Source organism: Marmota flaviventris, chromosome 19 (assembly GCF_047511675.1).
Source record: "Marmota flaviventris isolate mMarFla1 chromosome 19, mMarFla1.hap1, whole genome shotgun sequence".
Lineage (NCBI taxonomy): Eukaryota > Metazoa > Chordata > Mammalia > Rodentia > Sciuridae > Marmota > Marmota flaviventris.
The window spans coordinates 3079867-3097907 of record NC_092516.1 but is presented as its reverse complement, the minus strand read 5'-3'; the positions used below and the strand labels follow the sequence as shown (position 1 = coordinate 3097907).

General features: G+C 48.3%; 1 protein-coding gene across 13 annotated transcripts in view; it reads left to right on the top strand.

Moving 5' to 3' along the window:
- Positions 1-15556, top strand: part of Rbfox1 (RNA binding fox-1 homolog 1) — a 331305-nt gene extending 315749 nt beyond the window's left edge. For 7 of the 13 annotated variants that reach the window (XM_071605725.1, XM_034637184.2, XM_071605720.1 and 4 more), the window contains 2 exons: positions 13861-13936; positions 15434-15556. In XM_071605725.1, coding sequence (XP_071461826.1) covers positions 13861-13936; positions 15434-15556 — 199 coding nt within the window. Of the gene's footprint in view, positions 1-13860; positions 13937-14304; positions 14453-15433 lie in introns of those variants that run through there. The other 6 variants (XM_027940587.2, XM_027940593.2, XM_071605726.1 and 3 more) reach the window with 3 other exon arrangements.
- The last annotated feature ends 2485 nt before the right edge of the window (positions 15557-18041 follow it).

Here is an 18041-nt window from a genome sequence, read left to right as displayed (position 1 = left end):
CTCACGGTGTAATCAGTATTCTTATGGTGAAATACTGATCAGGGGAGATTAGGGACAGAGACTTGTGACTTCCATGTTTTTTTTAATGCATTATATCTGGGTTCACAGAGACTGAAATGTGAATTATTTGGGATCTTTGAAGAATATCATAGGCCCTAACAGGCTGCATCTATAAAGCCAGAGGCATTGAGAAGTGTAATTATCTTTGTCTTATAAGAAGGGGATCTTCATTCTATTAGCTGAAGATCCTCCATTTCCTTTCCTTCAAAACATACCTCAAGTAGCAGGACTTAGACAAAGTTTTTTGGGGTTTGAATTCAGCACACTGACCAATGGAAACTGCATAGTTGCATGACATGTCCATCAAAATGACACCTGTCTTTTTGTTTTGATGTGGTTTAGAACGATCCATTTGTACTTTTGTTAGCATGGAATTACTTGATTAAATGCCAAGATAGGTGAGTGTCTTAACTAATACCAGATTTCTTTTTTTTTTCTTTTTCTTTCTTTCTTTTTTTTGTTTCCTTTTTCTTTTTTGGTTTTAAGGCCTAAATTATAACCAAAATAATTACTAGGAAATCTTGCCAGTGTGTTGCTCTTGGCCAACGAGGGAGGACCTAACAGCTCATCCATTGCTGGCTGAGCATGCCAGGACCTTCAAAAGCAGACATTAAGCCCGAGCTTACAAATAGACCCTCATCTGTTACCAGCCACCGTTGTCAATGAAGCAGTAAAAAAGCTTGCTTGCTAATGCTCCTCTCCCTATTTGGAGTCTTTGGTGAGAGTGAATGAGAGGAAGGACAGGGTTAGGAAAATGCCCCTGGCCCTCTCTGTCCCCACAGGCAGGACCACCCCCAAACTCTGCATCATTTCACTTAAAGAGTTGGTCTCAGCACATTTAATGGTGTGAAGTCTGACCCCTCAAGTTCCAAAGGTTTGCATGCTGATTTTTTTAAAGCAATTTGCTGACTCCATTTGTACGAAATCCCTTTGACAATGACCTTGCTGTTTCCCCACTTCCATCCCCAGCCTTAAAGAAGCCTCTGCTTCTCCCTGTGAGAGGTGGTGACATCCTAGCACTCCACTAACACCTCACAGCATCAGGTCACTTGTAATTGGCCCTTCTCGGGGTGGCAGGGGAGTGTTCCTGGACTGCCAGAATAGTCTGAGGTTCAGAGCCTTGAAAGAGGGGCACACACAACTCAGGGGAAGGTGCAGGCCAGAAGTCGGGGTGCTCTGTGGACGGGCTGGGTTCTAGAGCTTCTGACTTCCCTGTGAAACTCTGTGCAGGCTCCAGGGTGTCTTAGACTATATTTTGACATCAGAGACCCAACACTGAAATGTCACAACCTAAAATATAGAACCTGCTTTCATCCCACCACTTAACAAACCCTGCCATGTCAGCAAGTGACCCACACATCAGATTCCCAAAAGGAGCGACGGCTGTGAACATGTGTATGAGGACGGTAGGGGTTTGGGCCCACCTTATTTAATTCCAAATGGCCGCTCAGTGTATTCTTAATGAATTGCTATTGATCACATTTCAAATTGATAGAGAGATCCCTCGCCCTCTGATGGTCACATTAATAGTATGTCGTGGCTTCAGAAGGTTCCATTGGAACTCTGAATTTTGAATCGAGCTTGAAAACGGAGACACCCATCTCACCCCAGTCCACAGTGGGAAAGAGGCGTCAGCCCTACAGTGAAGTGAGGGTCTTCCAGGGCTTCCTCCTCTCTGTGCTGGAACCCAGCCCACCCACACTGCACACAGCACCCCTGCCAGGATCTCGCCTTCTGGTGCGAACACCCCACGAGGGGCAGGCCATTGCATCCTGATATCGGCAAACACCAGGGTTTGGCTAAAGTCAAGGTGTCTCTTTTTATGTGGAGAAAGAAATCGACACAATGCTTAAAATCTGTGGGGGGAGGCATGCTGGATTTTATGCCCCGAGAGTCTTATGAAGATGTGCTCTTGCAGCAACACTGCCATCAGAGCAGCCCAGACAGTCCTGTCGTGACTCAGGGTAGAGACGGGGAGATGAAAACCATTAGGCAGGAGCCATGACAGCACCCAAGGCTTTCTTTAAGTTCCCCAAGGCAAAGTGACAGTTCTTACTGGAGACTTTTGCAAAGTATGCCAAAATGCCCATTTTGCTTTGGTTGGCCATGTAGAATAAACGCTTTTCCTTAGCATTAGTGGATTGTGAGACTGTGTTTACAGGGACACTGGTTTTCTAAGTCAGTGTTGCAACAATGGTATTGCTTGTTTTGCTTTATTTTGTGATAAAGGGCACCACTGGGCACTGTCCCTTTAAGAGCAGGGCAGAAGAGTACCTGTTTTGTGGCATCAAGAGTCTCCAGGACTTAGATTCTGCAGGAGATGGCAAAGGGACAGATGATTTTCCCGTCTTCTTAGACTCCAAGTCTCCCTGCCTCTTGGTTTACTAGAACTTTTCCAGGCTGGGCTGGTGGCTGAAGCAGAGTGGTCAGGTCCTGCATGAGAAAGGAGATTGAAAAGGAAATTACTGTTTTGGATGAGAGGCTGGAAATTCACCGGAGTCCATCATAACCTATGGAGCCAATGTCGTGTGCGAGGAATTGTGCTGAGCTCTGAGGTCACAGCCTTACATAAGTCAGGAGAAGACCCCAGGGAAAGAACCTCCCTTCTCCTAGAGAGCAGATCCCAGCATGCATCTGAACGAGCACGGGGTTCGCTTGTCCGTGAAGCTATACAGGGTCAATGAGCCACACAGCTGGGGAGAGCCAGAACCTGGAGTGTAAGGCAATGTCAGATTCAGATCTGAGAAGGCGTCTCTGAGGACCGACATTGGAGCAGGGACCTGGGTGAAGGCACGAGCCAGGTCAACAGTTGCAAAGTTGAGAGTGATTCAGGTTGACCTGGCAGCGAGTGCAGAGGCCCTGGGTTTGAGGCGTGCTTGAGAGGTCCACGCAGTGAGGCTGTAACATGTGAGTACAAGTGTTTTAGAGATGGTATCCGAGGGTTAGCCAGGGCTCAGAGCAGGTGGATCTTGGCACCCACGAACGTATTTGGAGTTTTACTTCAAGTGTCATGGGAGGGCTTTGGAGGGCCACACTGCATCTTACTTAGATTTTTAATTGGTTGGTTAGATGCCTTGTGGAGAGCAGACGGCCATATGGTCAGAGCAGAAGGGAGGGAGGCTCTTGCAGCTGTCCAGAGAGGAGCCACAAGAGCCGGGGAGGGCACCATGGCTGTGTAATTCGGGAAGTGGTTTCCTGGATTTTGATGGGAGAACAGATAGAACATGCTGGAAGGTTGGCAGTTGCAGTCTGCGTTAGGTGTCCATGCTCCCTCTTCTCTGAGGCCGCATGAGTGACTTCCTAGTGTGCCAAGGCTTTAGTCACAGTGGGGAGTGAGTCCCTGCCCCCTGCAGTCATGGTCCCTGCCCAGGCTTGACTGAATCCTCAGGGTGTGGCAAGAACGTGCTGTTGTTTGCTGAGCGAATTCCACACTGGCAGGTGTGACACGTTCGGCACGTGCATGCTTGTGCACACGTGTACACGAGCAGATGGATGTGTGCATGTGTGTAAAGACAGAGTCTCAGGACAGACCCCGGAGCTGGATGGTAGCATCATCCTGGTTTTGAAGACCAAGAAAGAAAAGGAAAGGTTCAGACCCAGAGTCTGAACCAGCCCAGAGCCACCCTTGAGGCCTTCAGGAGCCAAAGCTCATTCACAGGGTCACCCTGGCCCTACTGCCCCTCTATCCTGACCTTCCTTGACTTTCTGCTTCCAGGTGGGGTACCCCTTTCTCCTGCTGTGCTCTCTTTCCTCTAGAAAAGTATCATCTTTTCCCTGGAAGGCACTTTTGCTAACAGTTTGAGGAAGCCCACGGGCACTGGAAGGTGTTTGCTTAACTGGACCTGTCCCCGTTGGGCAGCAGGTGTAGGCCAATTGCTCCTCTGTCCAGGGCAGGGTCTTCTTTAGGTGCAGGGTTTGGCCTAGGTCAGATGCCAGGCCAGAGAGCCTGATGTGCATAACAGGGACAGAGGGTTGAACAGGTGCGGTGTGCTCCAGGTCAGCCTACCAAACGCATTTGTTGTTGTTGTTGGGAATCCATGGCTGAACATCAATTACCCTAAAACTACCAGACAATTTGAGCTAGTCAGTTTTGCCAGTCCCAGGTAGGAGGTTCCCAGCTGGGATGGTGTGTGTGTGTGTGTGTGTGTGTGTGTGTGTTGAGTATAGGTGGAGGCTGGGGCTCTCTCCAGTAGCAAGACCAGAACCCCATATCGTGGTGGCACAAGAAGCAAACCTGAGACACAGTCCCAGTTCCCAGTTAACACAAGACAGAGCCCCGTGGTGTGAGGGCAGGCAGCTGTGAACACCTCTGCAAAAGCTGCTGATACTGTCCCCTATGGGGAGCTCACTCAACTGTCCCCTGTGGGGCAAGGTCTACTAAATAGTAAAAGCAGTATCTGTCAAGTTCAGGAGCCTAGGGGGGTGTGCGGCCTCTTCCGTCCATCTATCTCCCCTGAACGTGCACACACACGCACGCGATTGCAACAAAACTTCAAGATAACATTGAGAAGAGATTTCCAAATTGGCCATTCCTCTCATTGACCCTTCAGCAAGTCCCATCTGTCTTCCCCGCATTTGGGTGATTTGCTTATTCAGCAAAGTTGTCATTCAGCAAATTGATTTGTGGTTAATTGGTCTGTTTCCAATGAAGTGCGGGGTTTCTTGCTAGGGGAAGTACTGGGTGCCACCAGAGCATACAAGCAAAGAAACTCTGCAAAAGGGATGATTGCATTTATTATAAGCTTACTGTGTACAGCACTGTTCTGAGATTGTTGTATGCAAGAATATAAGAGTAAAATGTCCTCATCAGTTTATTTGTAAAAACTAAAGACATCTAGACTGCCCTGAATTAGCCTGAATAGGAGAATGGTGTATCAGTGCAAAATTAATAAAAATATAAAATAGTAGTCATCAAATTTTGGAGGAGTGGCTGAAAATTAATGCAAAACTTATTGCAAATGCAGAGCCCATTCCATACCCCCAGATTCCCGAATCTGGAGAAGGTGCCTGAAATTCTGCCCTCTGACAATTTCCCCAGAGAATGCCGTAGAGGAGTGTGCAGATCACACCTTGGGAAACACTAGTGCTCAGTGGAATCTTTCTATTCAACAGAAAGCAGGTGGGAAGGTTTTCCAGACTATTCTGATGACCTCCAATGACACGAGGCACTGAACTCTTGAAATGGGCTGGGCCACCGTGCCATGGGTTATACGTGTAAAACATATTGGATTTCCAAAACTTAGCATTCAAAAGCTAGGTGAAATATTTCATTGATAATTGTATGTGAATCACACATTGAAATGATGATAGTTGGATTATATCAAGATAAATAAAAATATAAAAATAAATTTTACCTGTTTCTTTTTACTTTTCTAAATATGGCTGCTGTGAACATTAAAAAAATGACACACGGGGCTCACATCGGTGGCTTTCATTCTATTTCTGTGGGACAGTCCACTTCCAGAGTCATGTTTTCATTCACTGACAGTGTGTTCCTTTGTTTTAATTTTGCCTCCAAGTAAGAGTGTGAGTGTGAGTGTTTGAGTGTGTGTGTGTGTGTGTGCACGCACATGCATGCTATGGAAGGGGATATTCCTCCTTGGGGATCCGCGTCCAGACCTACTTCTTTCATGCTTGTCATCTCTCAGGATCTTTGATCTGTTTGCGTGGGGCACTGGGGGTCCAGGATGGTCCATGGTCAATGCGGCCTGGAGTGGAGCAAACACACTCCAGGGGCTCGACTGCAGTGTCTGGTCATCACACGTGCAGGAGAGCTACAGAAGTCTCAGTCCCAATCCTCTGTCACTAACACTTGTTCAGTTACTAAGTAGCCAGTGATCAGTAACCAGCACCTCACCCTCAGGGCAGCCTCACCCCGTCAGGATGCACGTTGGCTTCTGCGTTCCCGGCTGGAGAGAGAGACACTGCTTTCCGAGGTTATTCAGCACGGAAGCAGCAGAGGCAGATTTGACTCTGTGAATTCTGACCCTGAGGAATCCTTAGCTACTGCTGCTCAACCCTGCTGGTCTGCAGGGGTATTAAAGAGCTCACCAAAGATGCAAACCCCTTTGTGATCCCCCATGTGGTTTAAACGGCCACTAGGGTGCCATGGTGATTTCAGAGCATGATGGGAAATTCCTACTGATTTTGGTACCGCAGCAGTTGACATGCAGAAAGTAAAACAGGATTTCTAAGAGGAGTATGGTCTTGAGTTTGTCTTAAAGAGTGCACCACCGTAAAGTGGCTCCGTTACTGGAGGAGGCATGGCGGAGTGGGTGGATTGTATGGCCAAGAGTGGGACTGATTGGTGCCTTCAGTCCCAGAAGTGACTGCTGCCTCTCTACTTTGATGAACCCACAGTCAAGGCTCTTAACCCCAAATCCGCTCCCTTGGAATTCATATTTGGAAGAGGCTTTGAGAGGGCAGAGACAGAGTGATGCTATCCGATTGCCATGAATGTAAGATCTCATTCTTTTTGATTCTGTAGATGCTGGATGTACGTGTGCTTTTATGTACCTATGGTTCAGATGTGTGACAGGGGCCCGTGTGCAAAAACGAATTCTCTGGCTTCCAGGTAGATGCTAACAAGCTCAGAAGGCACTTTCCCTCCTGCTTCTGGGTGGAAAAATCATGACTGAAAGCTGTGCTGAGTGGTTCCTGAAGGTGATGCCTTTCGAGCCTTGCTAAGGAAGTGAGCAGTAGAATTCAGAAAGAGCCGTGCAGAGATGAATGGAGAGATTCTCTCACCTCCGCTTGTGTATTTTCCAGGGGTTCTCCTGCATTTGGAGGTGTTTCCTAGGTGTTTTGGGTTATGGGACTGTGTATCTTGAGAAGCTTTTAGAACACAAGGGCTTGGTGTCCTCCTTGTCTGTAAAGGTTGAAGTCACTGGAACCAGGAGGAGGCTGCAGCAGGCACAGAGGAGCACTCCTCGTGGGTGCCTTCCCTGAGCTGAGCTGACCAACTGACATGTGAGGCCGAGGCTTCAGCTGGCCCTGCATGAGGAGCTGAACAGCCCCCCACCCTGCTGACCATCGCACCCCAGCGTCACTCCCTGTCCACCCAAGCAGTTCTCACCTTAATACTTTTGGGAGGGTCTTTTCCCTGTTATAGAAAACCAGGATGTGTGGCTGGGGGTTCTGGAAAATTCTCTCCGGTCTTCCTGCAGGGTCAAAGCAGGCTGATGGTCAGCAGCTCCTCTGCATGGGGGATGAAGATTGACCATGGTCCCTGGAAGATCTGCCCACAGTCTTGACCATTAGTACCCCCAGCATCTTGTCAAACTGGTCACACTATAGGCTCACTATAGTCTGACTACAGTCTCCCAGACCTTAAAGCCTTAAAGTCTGGGATTTGGTAGATATCCATTTGTACAGGGATGAGGGGATGACCCTTCATTTCAGCAATATACCCAGAGGCCCTGAGCCAGGGATTTGAAAGACCTTCCTTGGAAGCCCATGTTCTGAGCTACACCTCTTCAACCTTCAGAGTGAGGGGTTTGTTTTGTTGGTTTGTTGTCATCCTGGATTCAGAGAAACCCCCTGAGCCAAAGGGCCCTGTTAGATGCTGTGGTCATGAAATGGCCAGGGCACTTGTCAGAAGCCATGGGCCTTTGCGGGAGGCTGGGGTTTCTGTGCTGTGTGGCTGCACGGAGGCTCAGTGATGAGTATAGAGGTGGCCTGTGGTGGCTGGATCAGGGGCAGAAGCCGTGAGGTCATCAAGGACAGTGGGAGTGGGAAAGCCACGGGTCCGCTGCCTGGTCTTCTCAGTCCTCTCCCTGGCTGCTGCTCCCTGCCGTCTCTAGCCACTGGGAATTGCCAAGAGTGTCTGACCCAACACAAGAAGGTGTGGCCGGGGCCACACATTCCTGCCATGTCACCTGTGGATGGGGGAAGCCACACAACTCAGCAGGGAATTATACCAGCAGTGACACAAGCTGGAGGGTTTTCCTTCAGCAGTCACTTGGTTTTCATTGGGAAAGGTCCCCAAATCCCCCCAAATGAGGGTAGTAGGATGGTTATCCAGATGGGTTGGGAATCACTTCCTCTTAGGCACAAATAGCTTGTGATGTTTCCCTTCTCCCTGGTGCCACAGAGAGCCCCAACCAGGCTGGACACTGGGCCCAGTCAAGGGGCCTTGTTAAGAGAAATCAAAGAGAACATCCCTAGCTAAACCTTGGCTCTCTGAACAGCAGGTGTTAGAAACCCTGGGCTCCCGTGTGGTCAGTGTGGTGGTTGCATGGATTCTGTCTCCTACACACTTTATGGTCTAGAGAGAAAAAGTAGGGCAAGCCACGCATGGTGGCTCATGCCTGTAATCCCAGCAACTCAGGAGGCTGAGGCAGGAGGATTGCAAGTCTGAGGCCAGCCTGGGCAGGTGGGGATGTAGGGCTCAGTGCTAGAGCATCCCTTGGCAGACAAAGGGAAAAAAAAAGGAAAAGAGAGGCACGGAGACTTTTTAGACCCCCTCTGGGAGGCACCCCACTTTGAATGCACACCCCGCAGCCCTTCCTGTGTGGGAGGCCGGAGGCCTGCCTGCCCTCTTGATGTGAGAGGGATGTCAACACTACCTTGTGACCTTCGTCTGAGGGGTGAGCATATTTTGTCCATCTTTCTGCCCCCTGTGGATCCCCCAGTAGTCTCCAGGACAGGAGTCACGGGGAGGTCATGCTAAGGGTGTTCCCTTAGTATTGAAGGATGGGGTGGAATTGATACCCTCTTCTTGGAAGCAAACCATGGGGCTGCCCAAACCCTAGAGTGGGACACCAGCCCAGGCCCTTTGTGTCTCAGCGGCACCCAGCTCGTCTGAACTCCCTGTTGAAAGCGTTAATAACGAGCGGTATTTACACTTCTCGGTGGAGCTGACAAAGCACTTCAACAAACAAGGTTCATATTTCCCACTCAAGAGGCAGCAGGCTCATTCATTTCACTCCAGCATAACCTCGAGTTCAAGTGCAGCAATTTGAACTACATCTGTAACTCATAAATTAGATAGACCTCCCCTCCAGTGTGATTGCCAGGGCTGCGCGCAGGCACGCTAGGCAGAGCCTCTCAGGTCCCCGGAAGAGCCAGCCTCAGGGCGGGAGTGAGGAGGCTGGCAGCACCGTTGCCAGTGTCTGTGGGGGCTTTCAGACGCACCTGGTTTCTATTCCTGCACTTTCTCTGAATTGGGCAGGGCTCAGGCAGGGAAGGGTCATTTCACCAGGGAGGTGGCCGGGGCTGGGCAGGGGAGTGAGGACATGGAGCAGCCTGCGTGCAGCCTGTTCTGGCCCGGCCCACGGCTCTCCCTGGGGCCCCGGCTTGCCCCCTGGTTTTAACATGTTTGGGAGCTCAGAGGAGAGGGGTCCTCCCCTGTGGCAAGGGGCTGACAGCTGTGGAGGCCCAGCCAGCAGAGCGGTCGTCTTGGATTTCCTTGTTCGGTTTTCCCCTAAAGGGTTTTGATGAACTCTTCTTGGCCAGTGAGCTCTCGGGGATGATGTAAAGTTCCATGTTCTGTGTTTCTAGAGACCCCAGAAACCTTTCTTCTGTAGATCTTCAAGGGTTTTGAATGTCTGGGAGCCACTGACTTAGAACCTTCAGAAAGCCTATTGCAAAGAACCTTCCTACTGATAGAAGATCCTGACCCATCCCACAGAGAGGAGCTTCTGACGTATTCCACAAGGGCGCCTGATAGGTCCCACCGGTAGATCCCACTGGTAGGATCTCCTGATGGATCTCACTGATAGAATCATCTGATGGATCGCAATGGTGGAACCTCCTGTTAGATCCCCGGGATGGAACTGTGGCCGTGGTTCAAGTGCCTCCAAGGCCCTCTTCCCTCCTCTCCACCTGCATGGCCCCTTTCCTCCTTCACTGAAGAGTAGACTCATGGGGCCCCAGTCTCACAGAGCCCCCCTGGCAGGAGGGAGGAAGGTCAACATTCAGAGAGAGAAAAGAAGTGACGAGGGATTTGCCGAATGTCACCAGGGACTAGGAAGAAGGTTGAAAAGTGTCCTTAAGAGGGAGTGGTCAGAGAAAGAGGCATGGCTCTGAGGAGGGGACGTTAGGTCTGGGACATGGAGGTTGAAAAGAAGCAGCTGAGGTGGAAGGTGAGCAGGTGTCAAGGCCCGAGAGACAGGCCGGCTGTCCACGTGCGCAAGGACTGTTGATGGGGCCAGTGTGCCTGAGCTCTGGACGCACAGAGGGAAGAAGACAGGGAGAGAGGGACGAGGGATCACCCAGGTTCAGATGCTCTTCTAGGGTCAACTGAACACCGTTTGAGAGTTTTATGCAGAGAGCTGATAGTGGATTTATGTAGATTTCTGTTTAATTAGAAATGGATGGATGGGTCAAAGGCTGGATGGGCAGTCCCATAGATCTGAGAGATTTAGTACATAATAAATGTAAATGGCTGTTGGTTGGAAGGGGCCCGAACTGGCCAAAGGTTCTTGAGTTGGTTTTGATGGCCAACTAGTTAGAGTGCACGGAGTGCCCTGGACACTTCCAAGATTCTATCTGAAATCACTGATGGATGGGCAGAGGGAGAGCAGAGCTGGCCACTTTGCATGGAGATTTCCCCATCAGGAGACATTCTTCCCTGATTCCTGGAGAGATCTCGGGAATCTCTGCTCTCCCTCTTCACTGTGCTTAGCCCGTGCTGCGGACATCAGGTTGCTGAGGGGCCTGGCGCATCTGCTGCCGAAGCAGAGCCCGCGTGCCCATCTTCCCTAATAACCTCTCGTGTCTAAATTGTCGTGTCCCACAAGGGCGTGTTTAGAAATTAGCATTTGAAAAGAAGCCTCCTTGCTTTCAGCTTGAGCTGACATGGTCCCTTTTCCTCTGTGGAAATGAAATTTATTAATCATAATAAAACCATCGGATTCTGAAGGTAGAGGTCACCCCGAGGAGACAAGGAGCCCTACTCATTTGCGAGGAATAGTTCAGCGCTGCTGTATTTTCTTCCGCCTCGGAAGCGCATACTGCCAAATTGTTACCTTGGGTTTTCTGCAAAGGTTGAAATGGTGCCCAGAATTAGAGTCCAATAAGGATTCACTATTCAAGTACGCAGAAGGAGAAGATAGGGCCTGCATCCTCATTAAGTACATCCACCCTGCCGATATGGCGTCTCCTAAGAACGTGGAAATTTCTGCCACAGTAAGACCATTCTCCAAATTTAAATCTTCATAATAACAATTGTCTTGGATTTGTATCTTCCCACGGCATCTTGGCATCCCTTGATAAATCCCCAGGGGTTTTTATTTTTGCCTTTGTAGTTCACATTCTGTTTGTGTCACCAACTTTGCCAGACACAAAGGACACCAAAAATAATCCCATTCAGAGGACTTTTTGTAGAGCCATGGCAGACTGTTTTCTCAGAAGGGAAGCTCAATGCCGCAGTTATACATGATTTCCTTGTACCCTTCGTATGTCTCCTTGGTTAGTGGGTGGAGGCCCGGGTCTCTTGAGTGGCCACTGTGAATATCTGAGTTCTTTGAGAACCTCCACCCTTCTCTTTTTTTTTAATATTTATTTTTCAGTTGTCGTTGGACACCTTACCTTTATGTCATTTATTTTGATGTGGTGCTAAGGATGGAACCCAGGGCCTCACACTTGCTAGGCGAGTGCTCTACTGCTGAGCCACCACCCCAGCCCTCACCCTGTGCCTGGCTTTCATCTACCCTTCCTCATAGAGAGCAGGAGAGATTGGATGAAAGGCTGTTTTTAGTGGGGACAGATGGGAGGCTGGGGAGTTGGAACAGGCAGGTGTGAACTGGTAGAACCCATCTTCCCATGGGATCCAAGTCTGCGCTTGGGAAGGTGCCCTGCCCAGCTTCCCTCCCCTTCCCCTGCCCCGGGGTCTGAGCAGCCAGGTCAGACCCTCCAGCACTTCCCGGGGCAGGAGGAGGGACCAAGAGCCTGGGAAAGGCAGGACTGAAACCCAGATCTTCCCACCCCCAGCCATGGGCTCTCCCCAGGCCTTGAGTGGCCTCCTCTCTCTAACCAGCTAGTAAGAAGGAGGTTAGAAGGAAAATGGAGAAAGCCAGAGAAGGGGAAGATGAAGTAGGCGCCCACTGGACATCATGGGCGTAAGGTGGGCGGTGTGGACAGTGCTCTGCTCCCTGCCTTCATTAAAATAATAAAAAAAAAAAAGTCAAACGTTGAAAACCCACTGAGATCCCACTCGGTGCCTGGCTTTCGGGTGCCCAGCTGCTGCGAGAGATGGCTGCCAATGGAGGAGCACCCTCCCTGCTCCAGCAGACTGCTCTCTGCCCCAGGGAGCCACTCACGGAAGCCCTCCTAATGCTTCCCTAAGGAGCCGACCCACCGGCCGCACCCATAGGATCCAGTCGGAGCCGGAATCCAGCTCTGGCCACGTCCTCTTTCTCTTTTACTCCTGGCTGTGACTTGCTGCCTGCCTCCTGCCCTCCTCTTGAGAGCACCGTCTCTTTAAATCGCTTGCACAAGTCTCCGTGTTGGACTCCAGGCACCTCGCCTAAGAGCCAGTCTCAGCTTTGATTGGCACTGAAATGGCCCCACTCAAAGTACTCCAAGAAGCTAAGTGGCAGGTCAAACCATGAGGGCGTGTGAGGTTGGACAAGAGGCAGCGAGATGCCCTGGGACTCAAGGGTCGGCTCTGATTCTGTCTGGCTGTGTGACCTAGAGCAAGTGAAGGAAGCTCTCTGACCTAGTCTCTGATTTACGGCAGGGTTTCATTCTAGGCCCTTAGCAGGCACCCGCCACCTCTGGTTCCATCTCCTCTTTGTTTTTATTTTAAAGCCTCTTCTAGAAGCTACAGCTGCAGAGGAAGAAAGAAGGGAGAAGTAGAAAAACTGAAAGATGAGCCTAAGATACATTGTTTCAAATGCCTTTCTCCCCAGAACCTGGCCAGTGATGCACAGGTGGCACAGGAGGTGATAAGGTCAAAGTCAAGTCAGATGCTAATTCCTGAACGAAGTGGGGTGATGGATGCGTCTGTCCCATCCTGAGACATTGGACGCTAACTGTGCCAACAGCGTCACTTCACCCTTCTGATCCACCCTCTCTGGTTTGATTGGTGACAGGAAAGTTGGGGACATTGGGCTTCTTAAATCTGCTCCTTTGAGTTGTTTCTTCTTGCCTGCCTCCGTCTCTGGGGCAGCTATGACAGCCATGTAGGACAGGTATCATGGTGGGAGGACGTATGTGTATGTGTGTACAGCCAGCCACACACCACATAACAGCGCTTCAGTCTGTGACAGACCACATACCCGTCAACAGTCATATACGATCATACCACCTGAGCTGGACATGGTGGTGCACACCCATAATCCCAGCTACTTTGGAAGATGAGGCAGGAGGATCACAAGTTCAAGACCGTGTCTCAAAATGAGATTAATAATAGGTGAGGTGGCTGGGTGTGGCTCAGAGGTAGAGCACTTGCCTAGCGTGCATGAGGTCCTGGGTTCAATCCCTGCCACAGGAAAAACAGTAGAAAGACTGTATACCACATGGTGACCTCAAGGTCAAGTTCGTTGGTATGTACAGTACACTGTACGATGTTCCAGCAACAAGACCACCTAACAATGCATTTCTCAGAAACTGTTCCATCATTAAGCAGTGCCTGACTAGGTATATGGGACATGTCAGGGTGACCCGCTATGTTCGGTGGACCAAAGAGTGCATTGAGCACAGATAGCTTTGTCCGTTAACGCGGCAGATAGAATGTTTCTTGCCTTAAGAGGAGTAGGACCCCCGCACACTGCCTTGGTATTTCGTGTTTTGTGATTGGCATCATCGCTTTGTGATTGCACGTGACGGACCAGTCTCCACCTGTTTTCCTTGCAGTTACGGACGAGTTTATGCTGCCGACCCCTACCACCACACACTTGCTCCAGCCCCCACCTACGGCGTTGGTGCCATGGTGAGTACCGGCTCCTCCTTGTCCTCACTTCTTCCTGCCTCCCTTCCCTCCCCCAGCTGGGACCTTCGTCTGAGTTGACGGTTGACGTCCTCTCACTTTCCCTTAATTGAATTTGTCTCTTGTGCTAACAGCAGCTAAAATGCCACATTAATCCTCCCGGTAAACTTGATAAATGTCTTAATTTCTTGGCAATGTAGTGCATGTAAGTTATTATATTTCTAATTTTGCAAGTCTCACCTAGCGGAGCACTTACCTTAATGGAATAATTAGTCATTTTGATAATTAAATCCATCACTAACGGAATGCAGTGTCAATGCAGAACTTTTTTTTTCTTTTTTTTTTCCCTCCCTTGCTGCTCATTCACATAGCCCCAAGGTTCCAGCCCCAGCACAGACTTCAGAGGAGCTAAGCTGCACACTTCCAGGCCTCTGCTGTCAGGCAGCTGAGCATCTGCCTGCCTCTCCTCCCCTTTTCCAATTCATGTTTAAAGTCATAGTCGCCCAGGAAAGAAAATAGACAGAGGGGCACACTTTGTGTGTGTGCCTAGTACATAAGAAATTAGAAGGAATCAGCTGGGTTTGGGGGTTGTCTTTTGTTTTTGGTGGGGGGGTCTGGGTTTTTGTTTGGGGAAGGGTGAGGGGGAGGGCAAAAGTGGGAGGTGAGGGTGGGTGAATTTGCCTGTACTTGTTCAAACTTCTATGCACTAAAACTCTTGAGTACAGTCGAGACGTGCCCATCATGTGAGAGCGTATGCAATCATTACAAAGCTTTGGCATGCAGTTTTCTGCTTGGATCAAGAATATCAGTCCTTATCCTAAAAATAAATTCCCATAGGCATTCATTGGAATCGCCAGTACTTTTAGAAAAATGGTTAAGTGCCACCTCATAGCCATTTAAAGCCAGGGCCAGACAATTCCCTGGAGCTGGGGCGTAGACCCCCAACCGGGATCTGGATACATACTGTTTTGCCCAAGCGTAACTACATGAAGCAATGCACCTGGACACGGCCCTCCCGAGATCAGGTTCCGTGCCGATTGCTCTAAGAACCAGGTTTAGGTTTTCCTCCTGGCCCTGCATTCAACAGCTCCACTTCCACACCTGGTCTACCCGAGGATCGTGTTGGAAAGGAGGGTTGAATCCCTACCTTCAGTAGCCCTCTAGCTCGGGCTTTCCCCAAGGGAACAGAGTATTAGTCGATGGATGAGCAAACGAACACCAGGAGACAGTGCCAGTCCTTCCGATGGCCGGAGTCCCCTGCACCTGACAGGACTCGACCAGAATCTGGTTTTCCCAGGGTTTTCTTTCTAAGGATCTTTTGGGGGGGGATTGGTCAGGCCTGGCCCTGTCTTTAGCTCTCCAAGAACGGCCTGGGATGGGTAGGGGTGCCATTTTGGTTGGTTTGGAGTGTCTCGTTTTTCACATTAGACTTTTTTTGATGATCCACATGTTGCAAAAGGAAAATGTAAAAAACACACCCCTCAAATTGCTTTGTTTCAGAATGCTTTTGCACCCTTGACTGATGCCAAGACTAGGAGCCATGCTGATGATGTGGGTCTCGTTCTTTCTTCATTGCAGGCTAGTATATACCGAGGGGGATACAACCGTTTTGCTCCATACTAAATGACAAAACCATAAAAAATCCTTCCAATGTGGGGAGAAAGGAAGCTTTCCGAGGCCTGAGTATTGCAATACATGCAGTAGTGCATCATTTTAGCAACTCTAAAGAATAAAAAAAATAAAATAAAATAAAAAGAGGGAAAAAAATTACATTTTTTATCTTATACCTCAGATATTTTGTTCTGTGTATTTTAATATTGTGGGTCTTTAATTTCTGAAGGTTCTGTAGTTTGGTTGCTGGCTGTAGGAGTTTCTGTGGTTGATCTAGAGAGACGCTAGATATGAATAAAAACTGGTTTAGGGCCATATCCAGAGTGCTATATTATTGTAAATGAATTATATATGCTGAATACAAAGCTACTGGGGGTAAGCTGTTTGGGAAGAGTGTAAGTGACTACCGTAGTCCTTCTTTTCTGCATCTGCATTATTTTATTTTGTGAAAGGGAAGGTTGGGAGGGGCTTGGGGTGTGGGACTCGGGGTTTGGTTGAAAGGAAAAAAAAAAAGACAGAGTGACTAATGACTCTAAATGACCCACGGCACTAACCATCATGTATCAGTGGTTCTAAGTTACCCATTGCCAGTTCAAGCCAAAGGTCATGTGGTTAAGGGGCTGCTTCTAGTGGCACTTGGTCGACAGAGTCGAACAAAGCTGGGCAAACCCACCCTTTAAACCATTCCACCCAGCCACTAGTTACTTAGGCAAAAGCTACTAGTTAGGCCATCAACAAGCATTCTTTTTATATTTCTTCCAGTATAATAAATTATTGATATCATTGCTGACTTTTATATTACGGGAGGGAAAAAATAACATTAATAAAATGGTGATAAAAAGCACTGTTTCTATTTTTTTCTTTTTTTCCAAAAAAAGAAAGTAATAAAAACTTAAATTCTTTGTACCAGTTAAAAAAAATGTATAAAATTTACATCTGTGCAGTGGAGTTGTTGACTTCTAGAAGCAGTCTATGAAGCTTTAGTTTTAGCTTAGTAGAACAACTGTTAGAGACAGACGTATAATTTTTATGGAATTACACGATAATCATATTCGGATTTATAGACGCATTTTACAAGTATTGCAATCATCGAGTAGAGATAATCACGGTATTTTCATCAGCTTGGTACTTTTTGAAACACGACTGCGTTTTGTGAGCAATCTGCAATTTTTCAGTCCGTGGGAACCTGCCCTTCCGCCTCTCCCCCCAAACCCCAGGAATCTCTTAAACCAGTATCTTTAGTTCTGTCTCCAAGGCCCAGGACATTTGTCAGAAGGAAGCAAAAAAAAAAAAAAAAACAAAAAAAGACTACTAGATCCACCCTCTTCATCCCCCAAAGAGCAAAGTCCCCTACCCTTTCTGGGATGCAGGGCCAGAGGGACACAGCCGGAAAAATTGCAGTTTGTCTGTAACTTCTTCTGTTTGAACTCTTCCCATGTTGTCCTGTTTACAAGTTAACCTAAGTTGGGGTATCTGTCACGGGTCTTCCTGTTTTTGTATTTGAATTAAATGACAAGCAGCAGCAAGCTGTCCCCGAGTAGTTCTGCTGCCATCCTTAAATCCTCACATGTGCAGTGCTGGCCCCCAGGGCTGGCACTTTAGTGTTATCAACTCTCTGCTGTGAACCTGCCAATCTGCTGTAACAACTCTGCTTTAAGACAAAAAACCAAACAAAACTTTAAAAAAAAAAAAAAGTGTTTGTGATCCAGAGCTTTTCCTTGTCCTCTTATGTGCATGCCGTAAGATCAGTTGGATATTAAACCATCAATAAAGTTTCACAAGATTTGAAAACAAAGTTTCTGTAGCTTCCATATCTAAGACAGACTAGAGTGATCTGGAGGTGGGAGGGGGGGACTTCTGAGCAGCCAGGAACATAGAAATTGTCCTTTCGCCAGTCTTCTTTGGGTGGGGGAGGGGAGGGGAGGGGGCGGGGGTGTTTCTCAGCATCACTGAGAAGGTCTCATCCCCACCGGGAAAGCACTGAGATGCCAGTGGGTACCGCCTGGTTGAGGTTATTCACGGAAACCATTTATTCCAATGCTATAGCATCCTACCCCAGAGGGGGAAAAGACAGTAGGAACAGAGGGCTGGGAAGGATAAATAGATTTCTCCCAATGGCCTCAGATGTCAAAATCCAGAATTTGCATTGTATTTGGAATCACAAACATAGAATTCTTACTGTGTTGGTTAAAGTAAAATTCATTTGCAGTTTTGATTTCCATCGATGGGCTGTACTTTTCCCCCATGATCGTATGTAGTTTTAATAAAAATCACTTAGAGCAAGTGGGTGCCAACCGATGTTGCAGAATCGTTTGTCTTAGGCTCTCTGCCAAGATGCCAATAAGTCATTTTAAAATGTATGTCAGAGATGTAAACAAACATTTTGGATTTCTTTTTTAAATCAGTACTTACTTGGAATGTTTTCATTTATCTAAATAACTATTGCTATTATGAATTATGGAAAAAAAAGATTAATATCATGTGTGGCATATGGTGA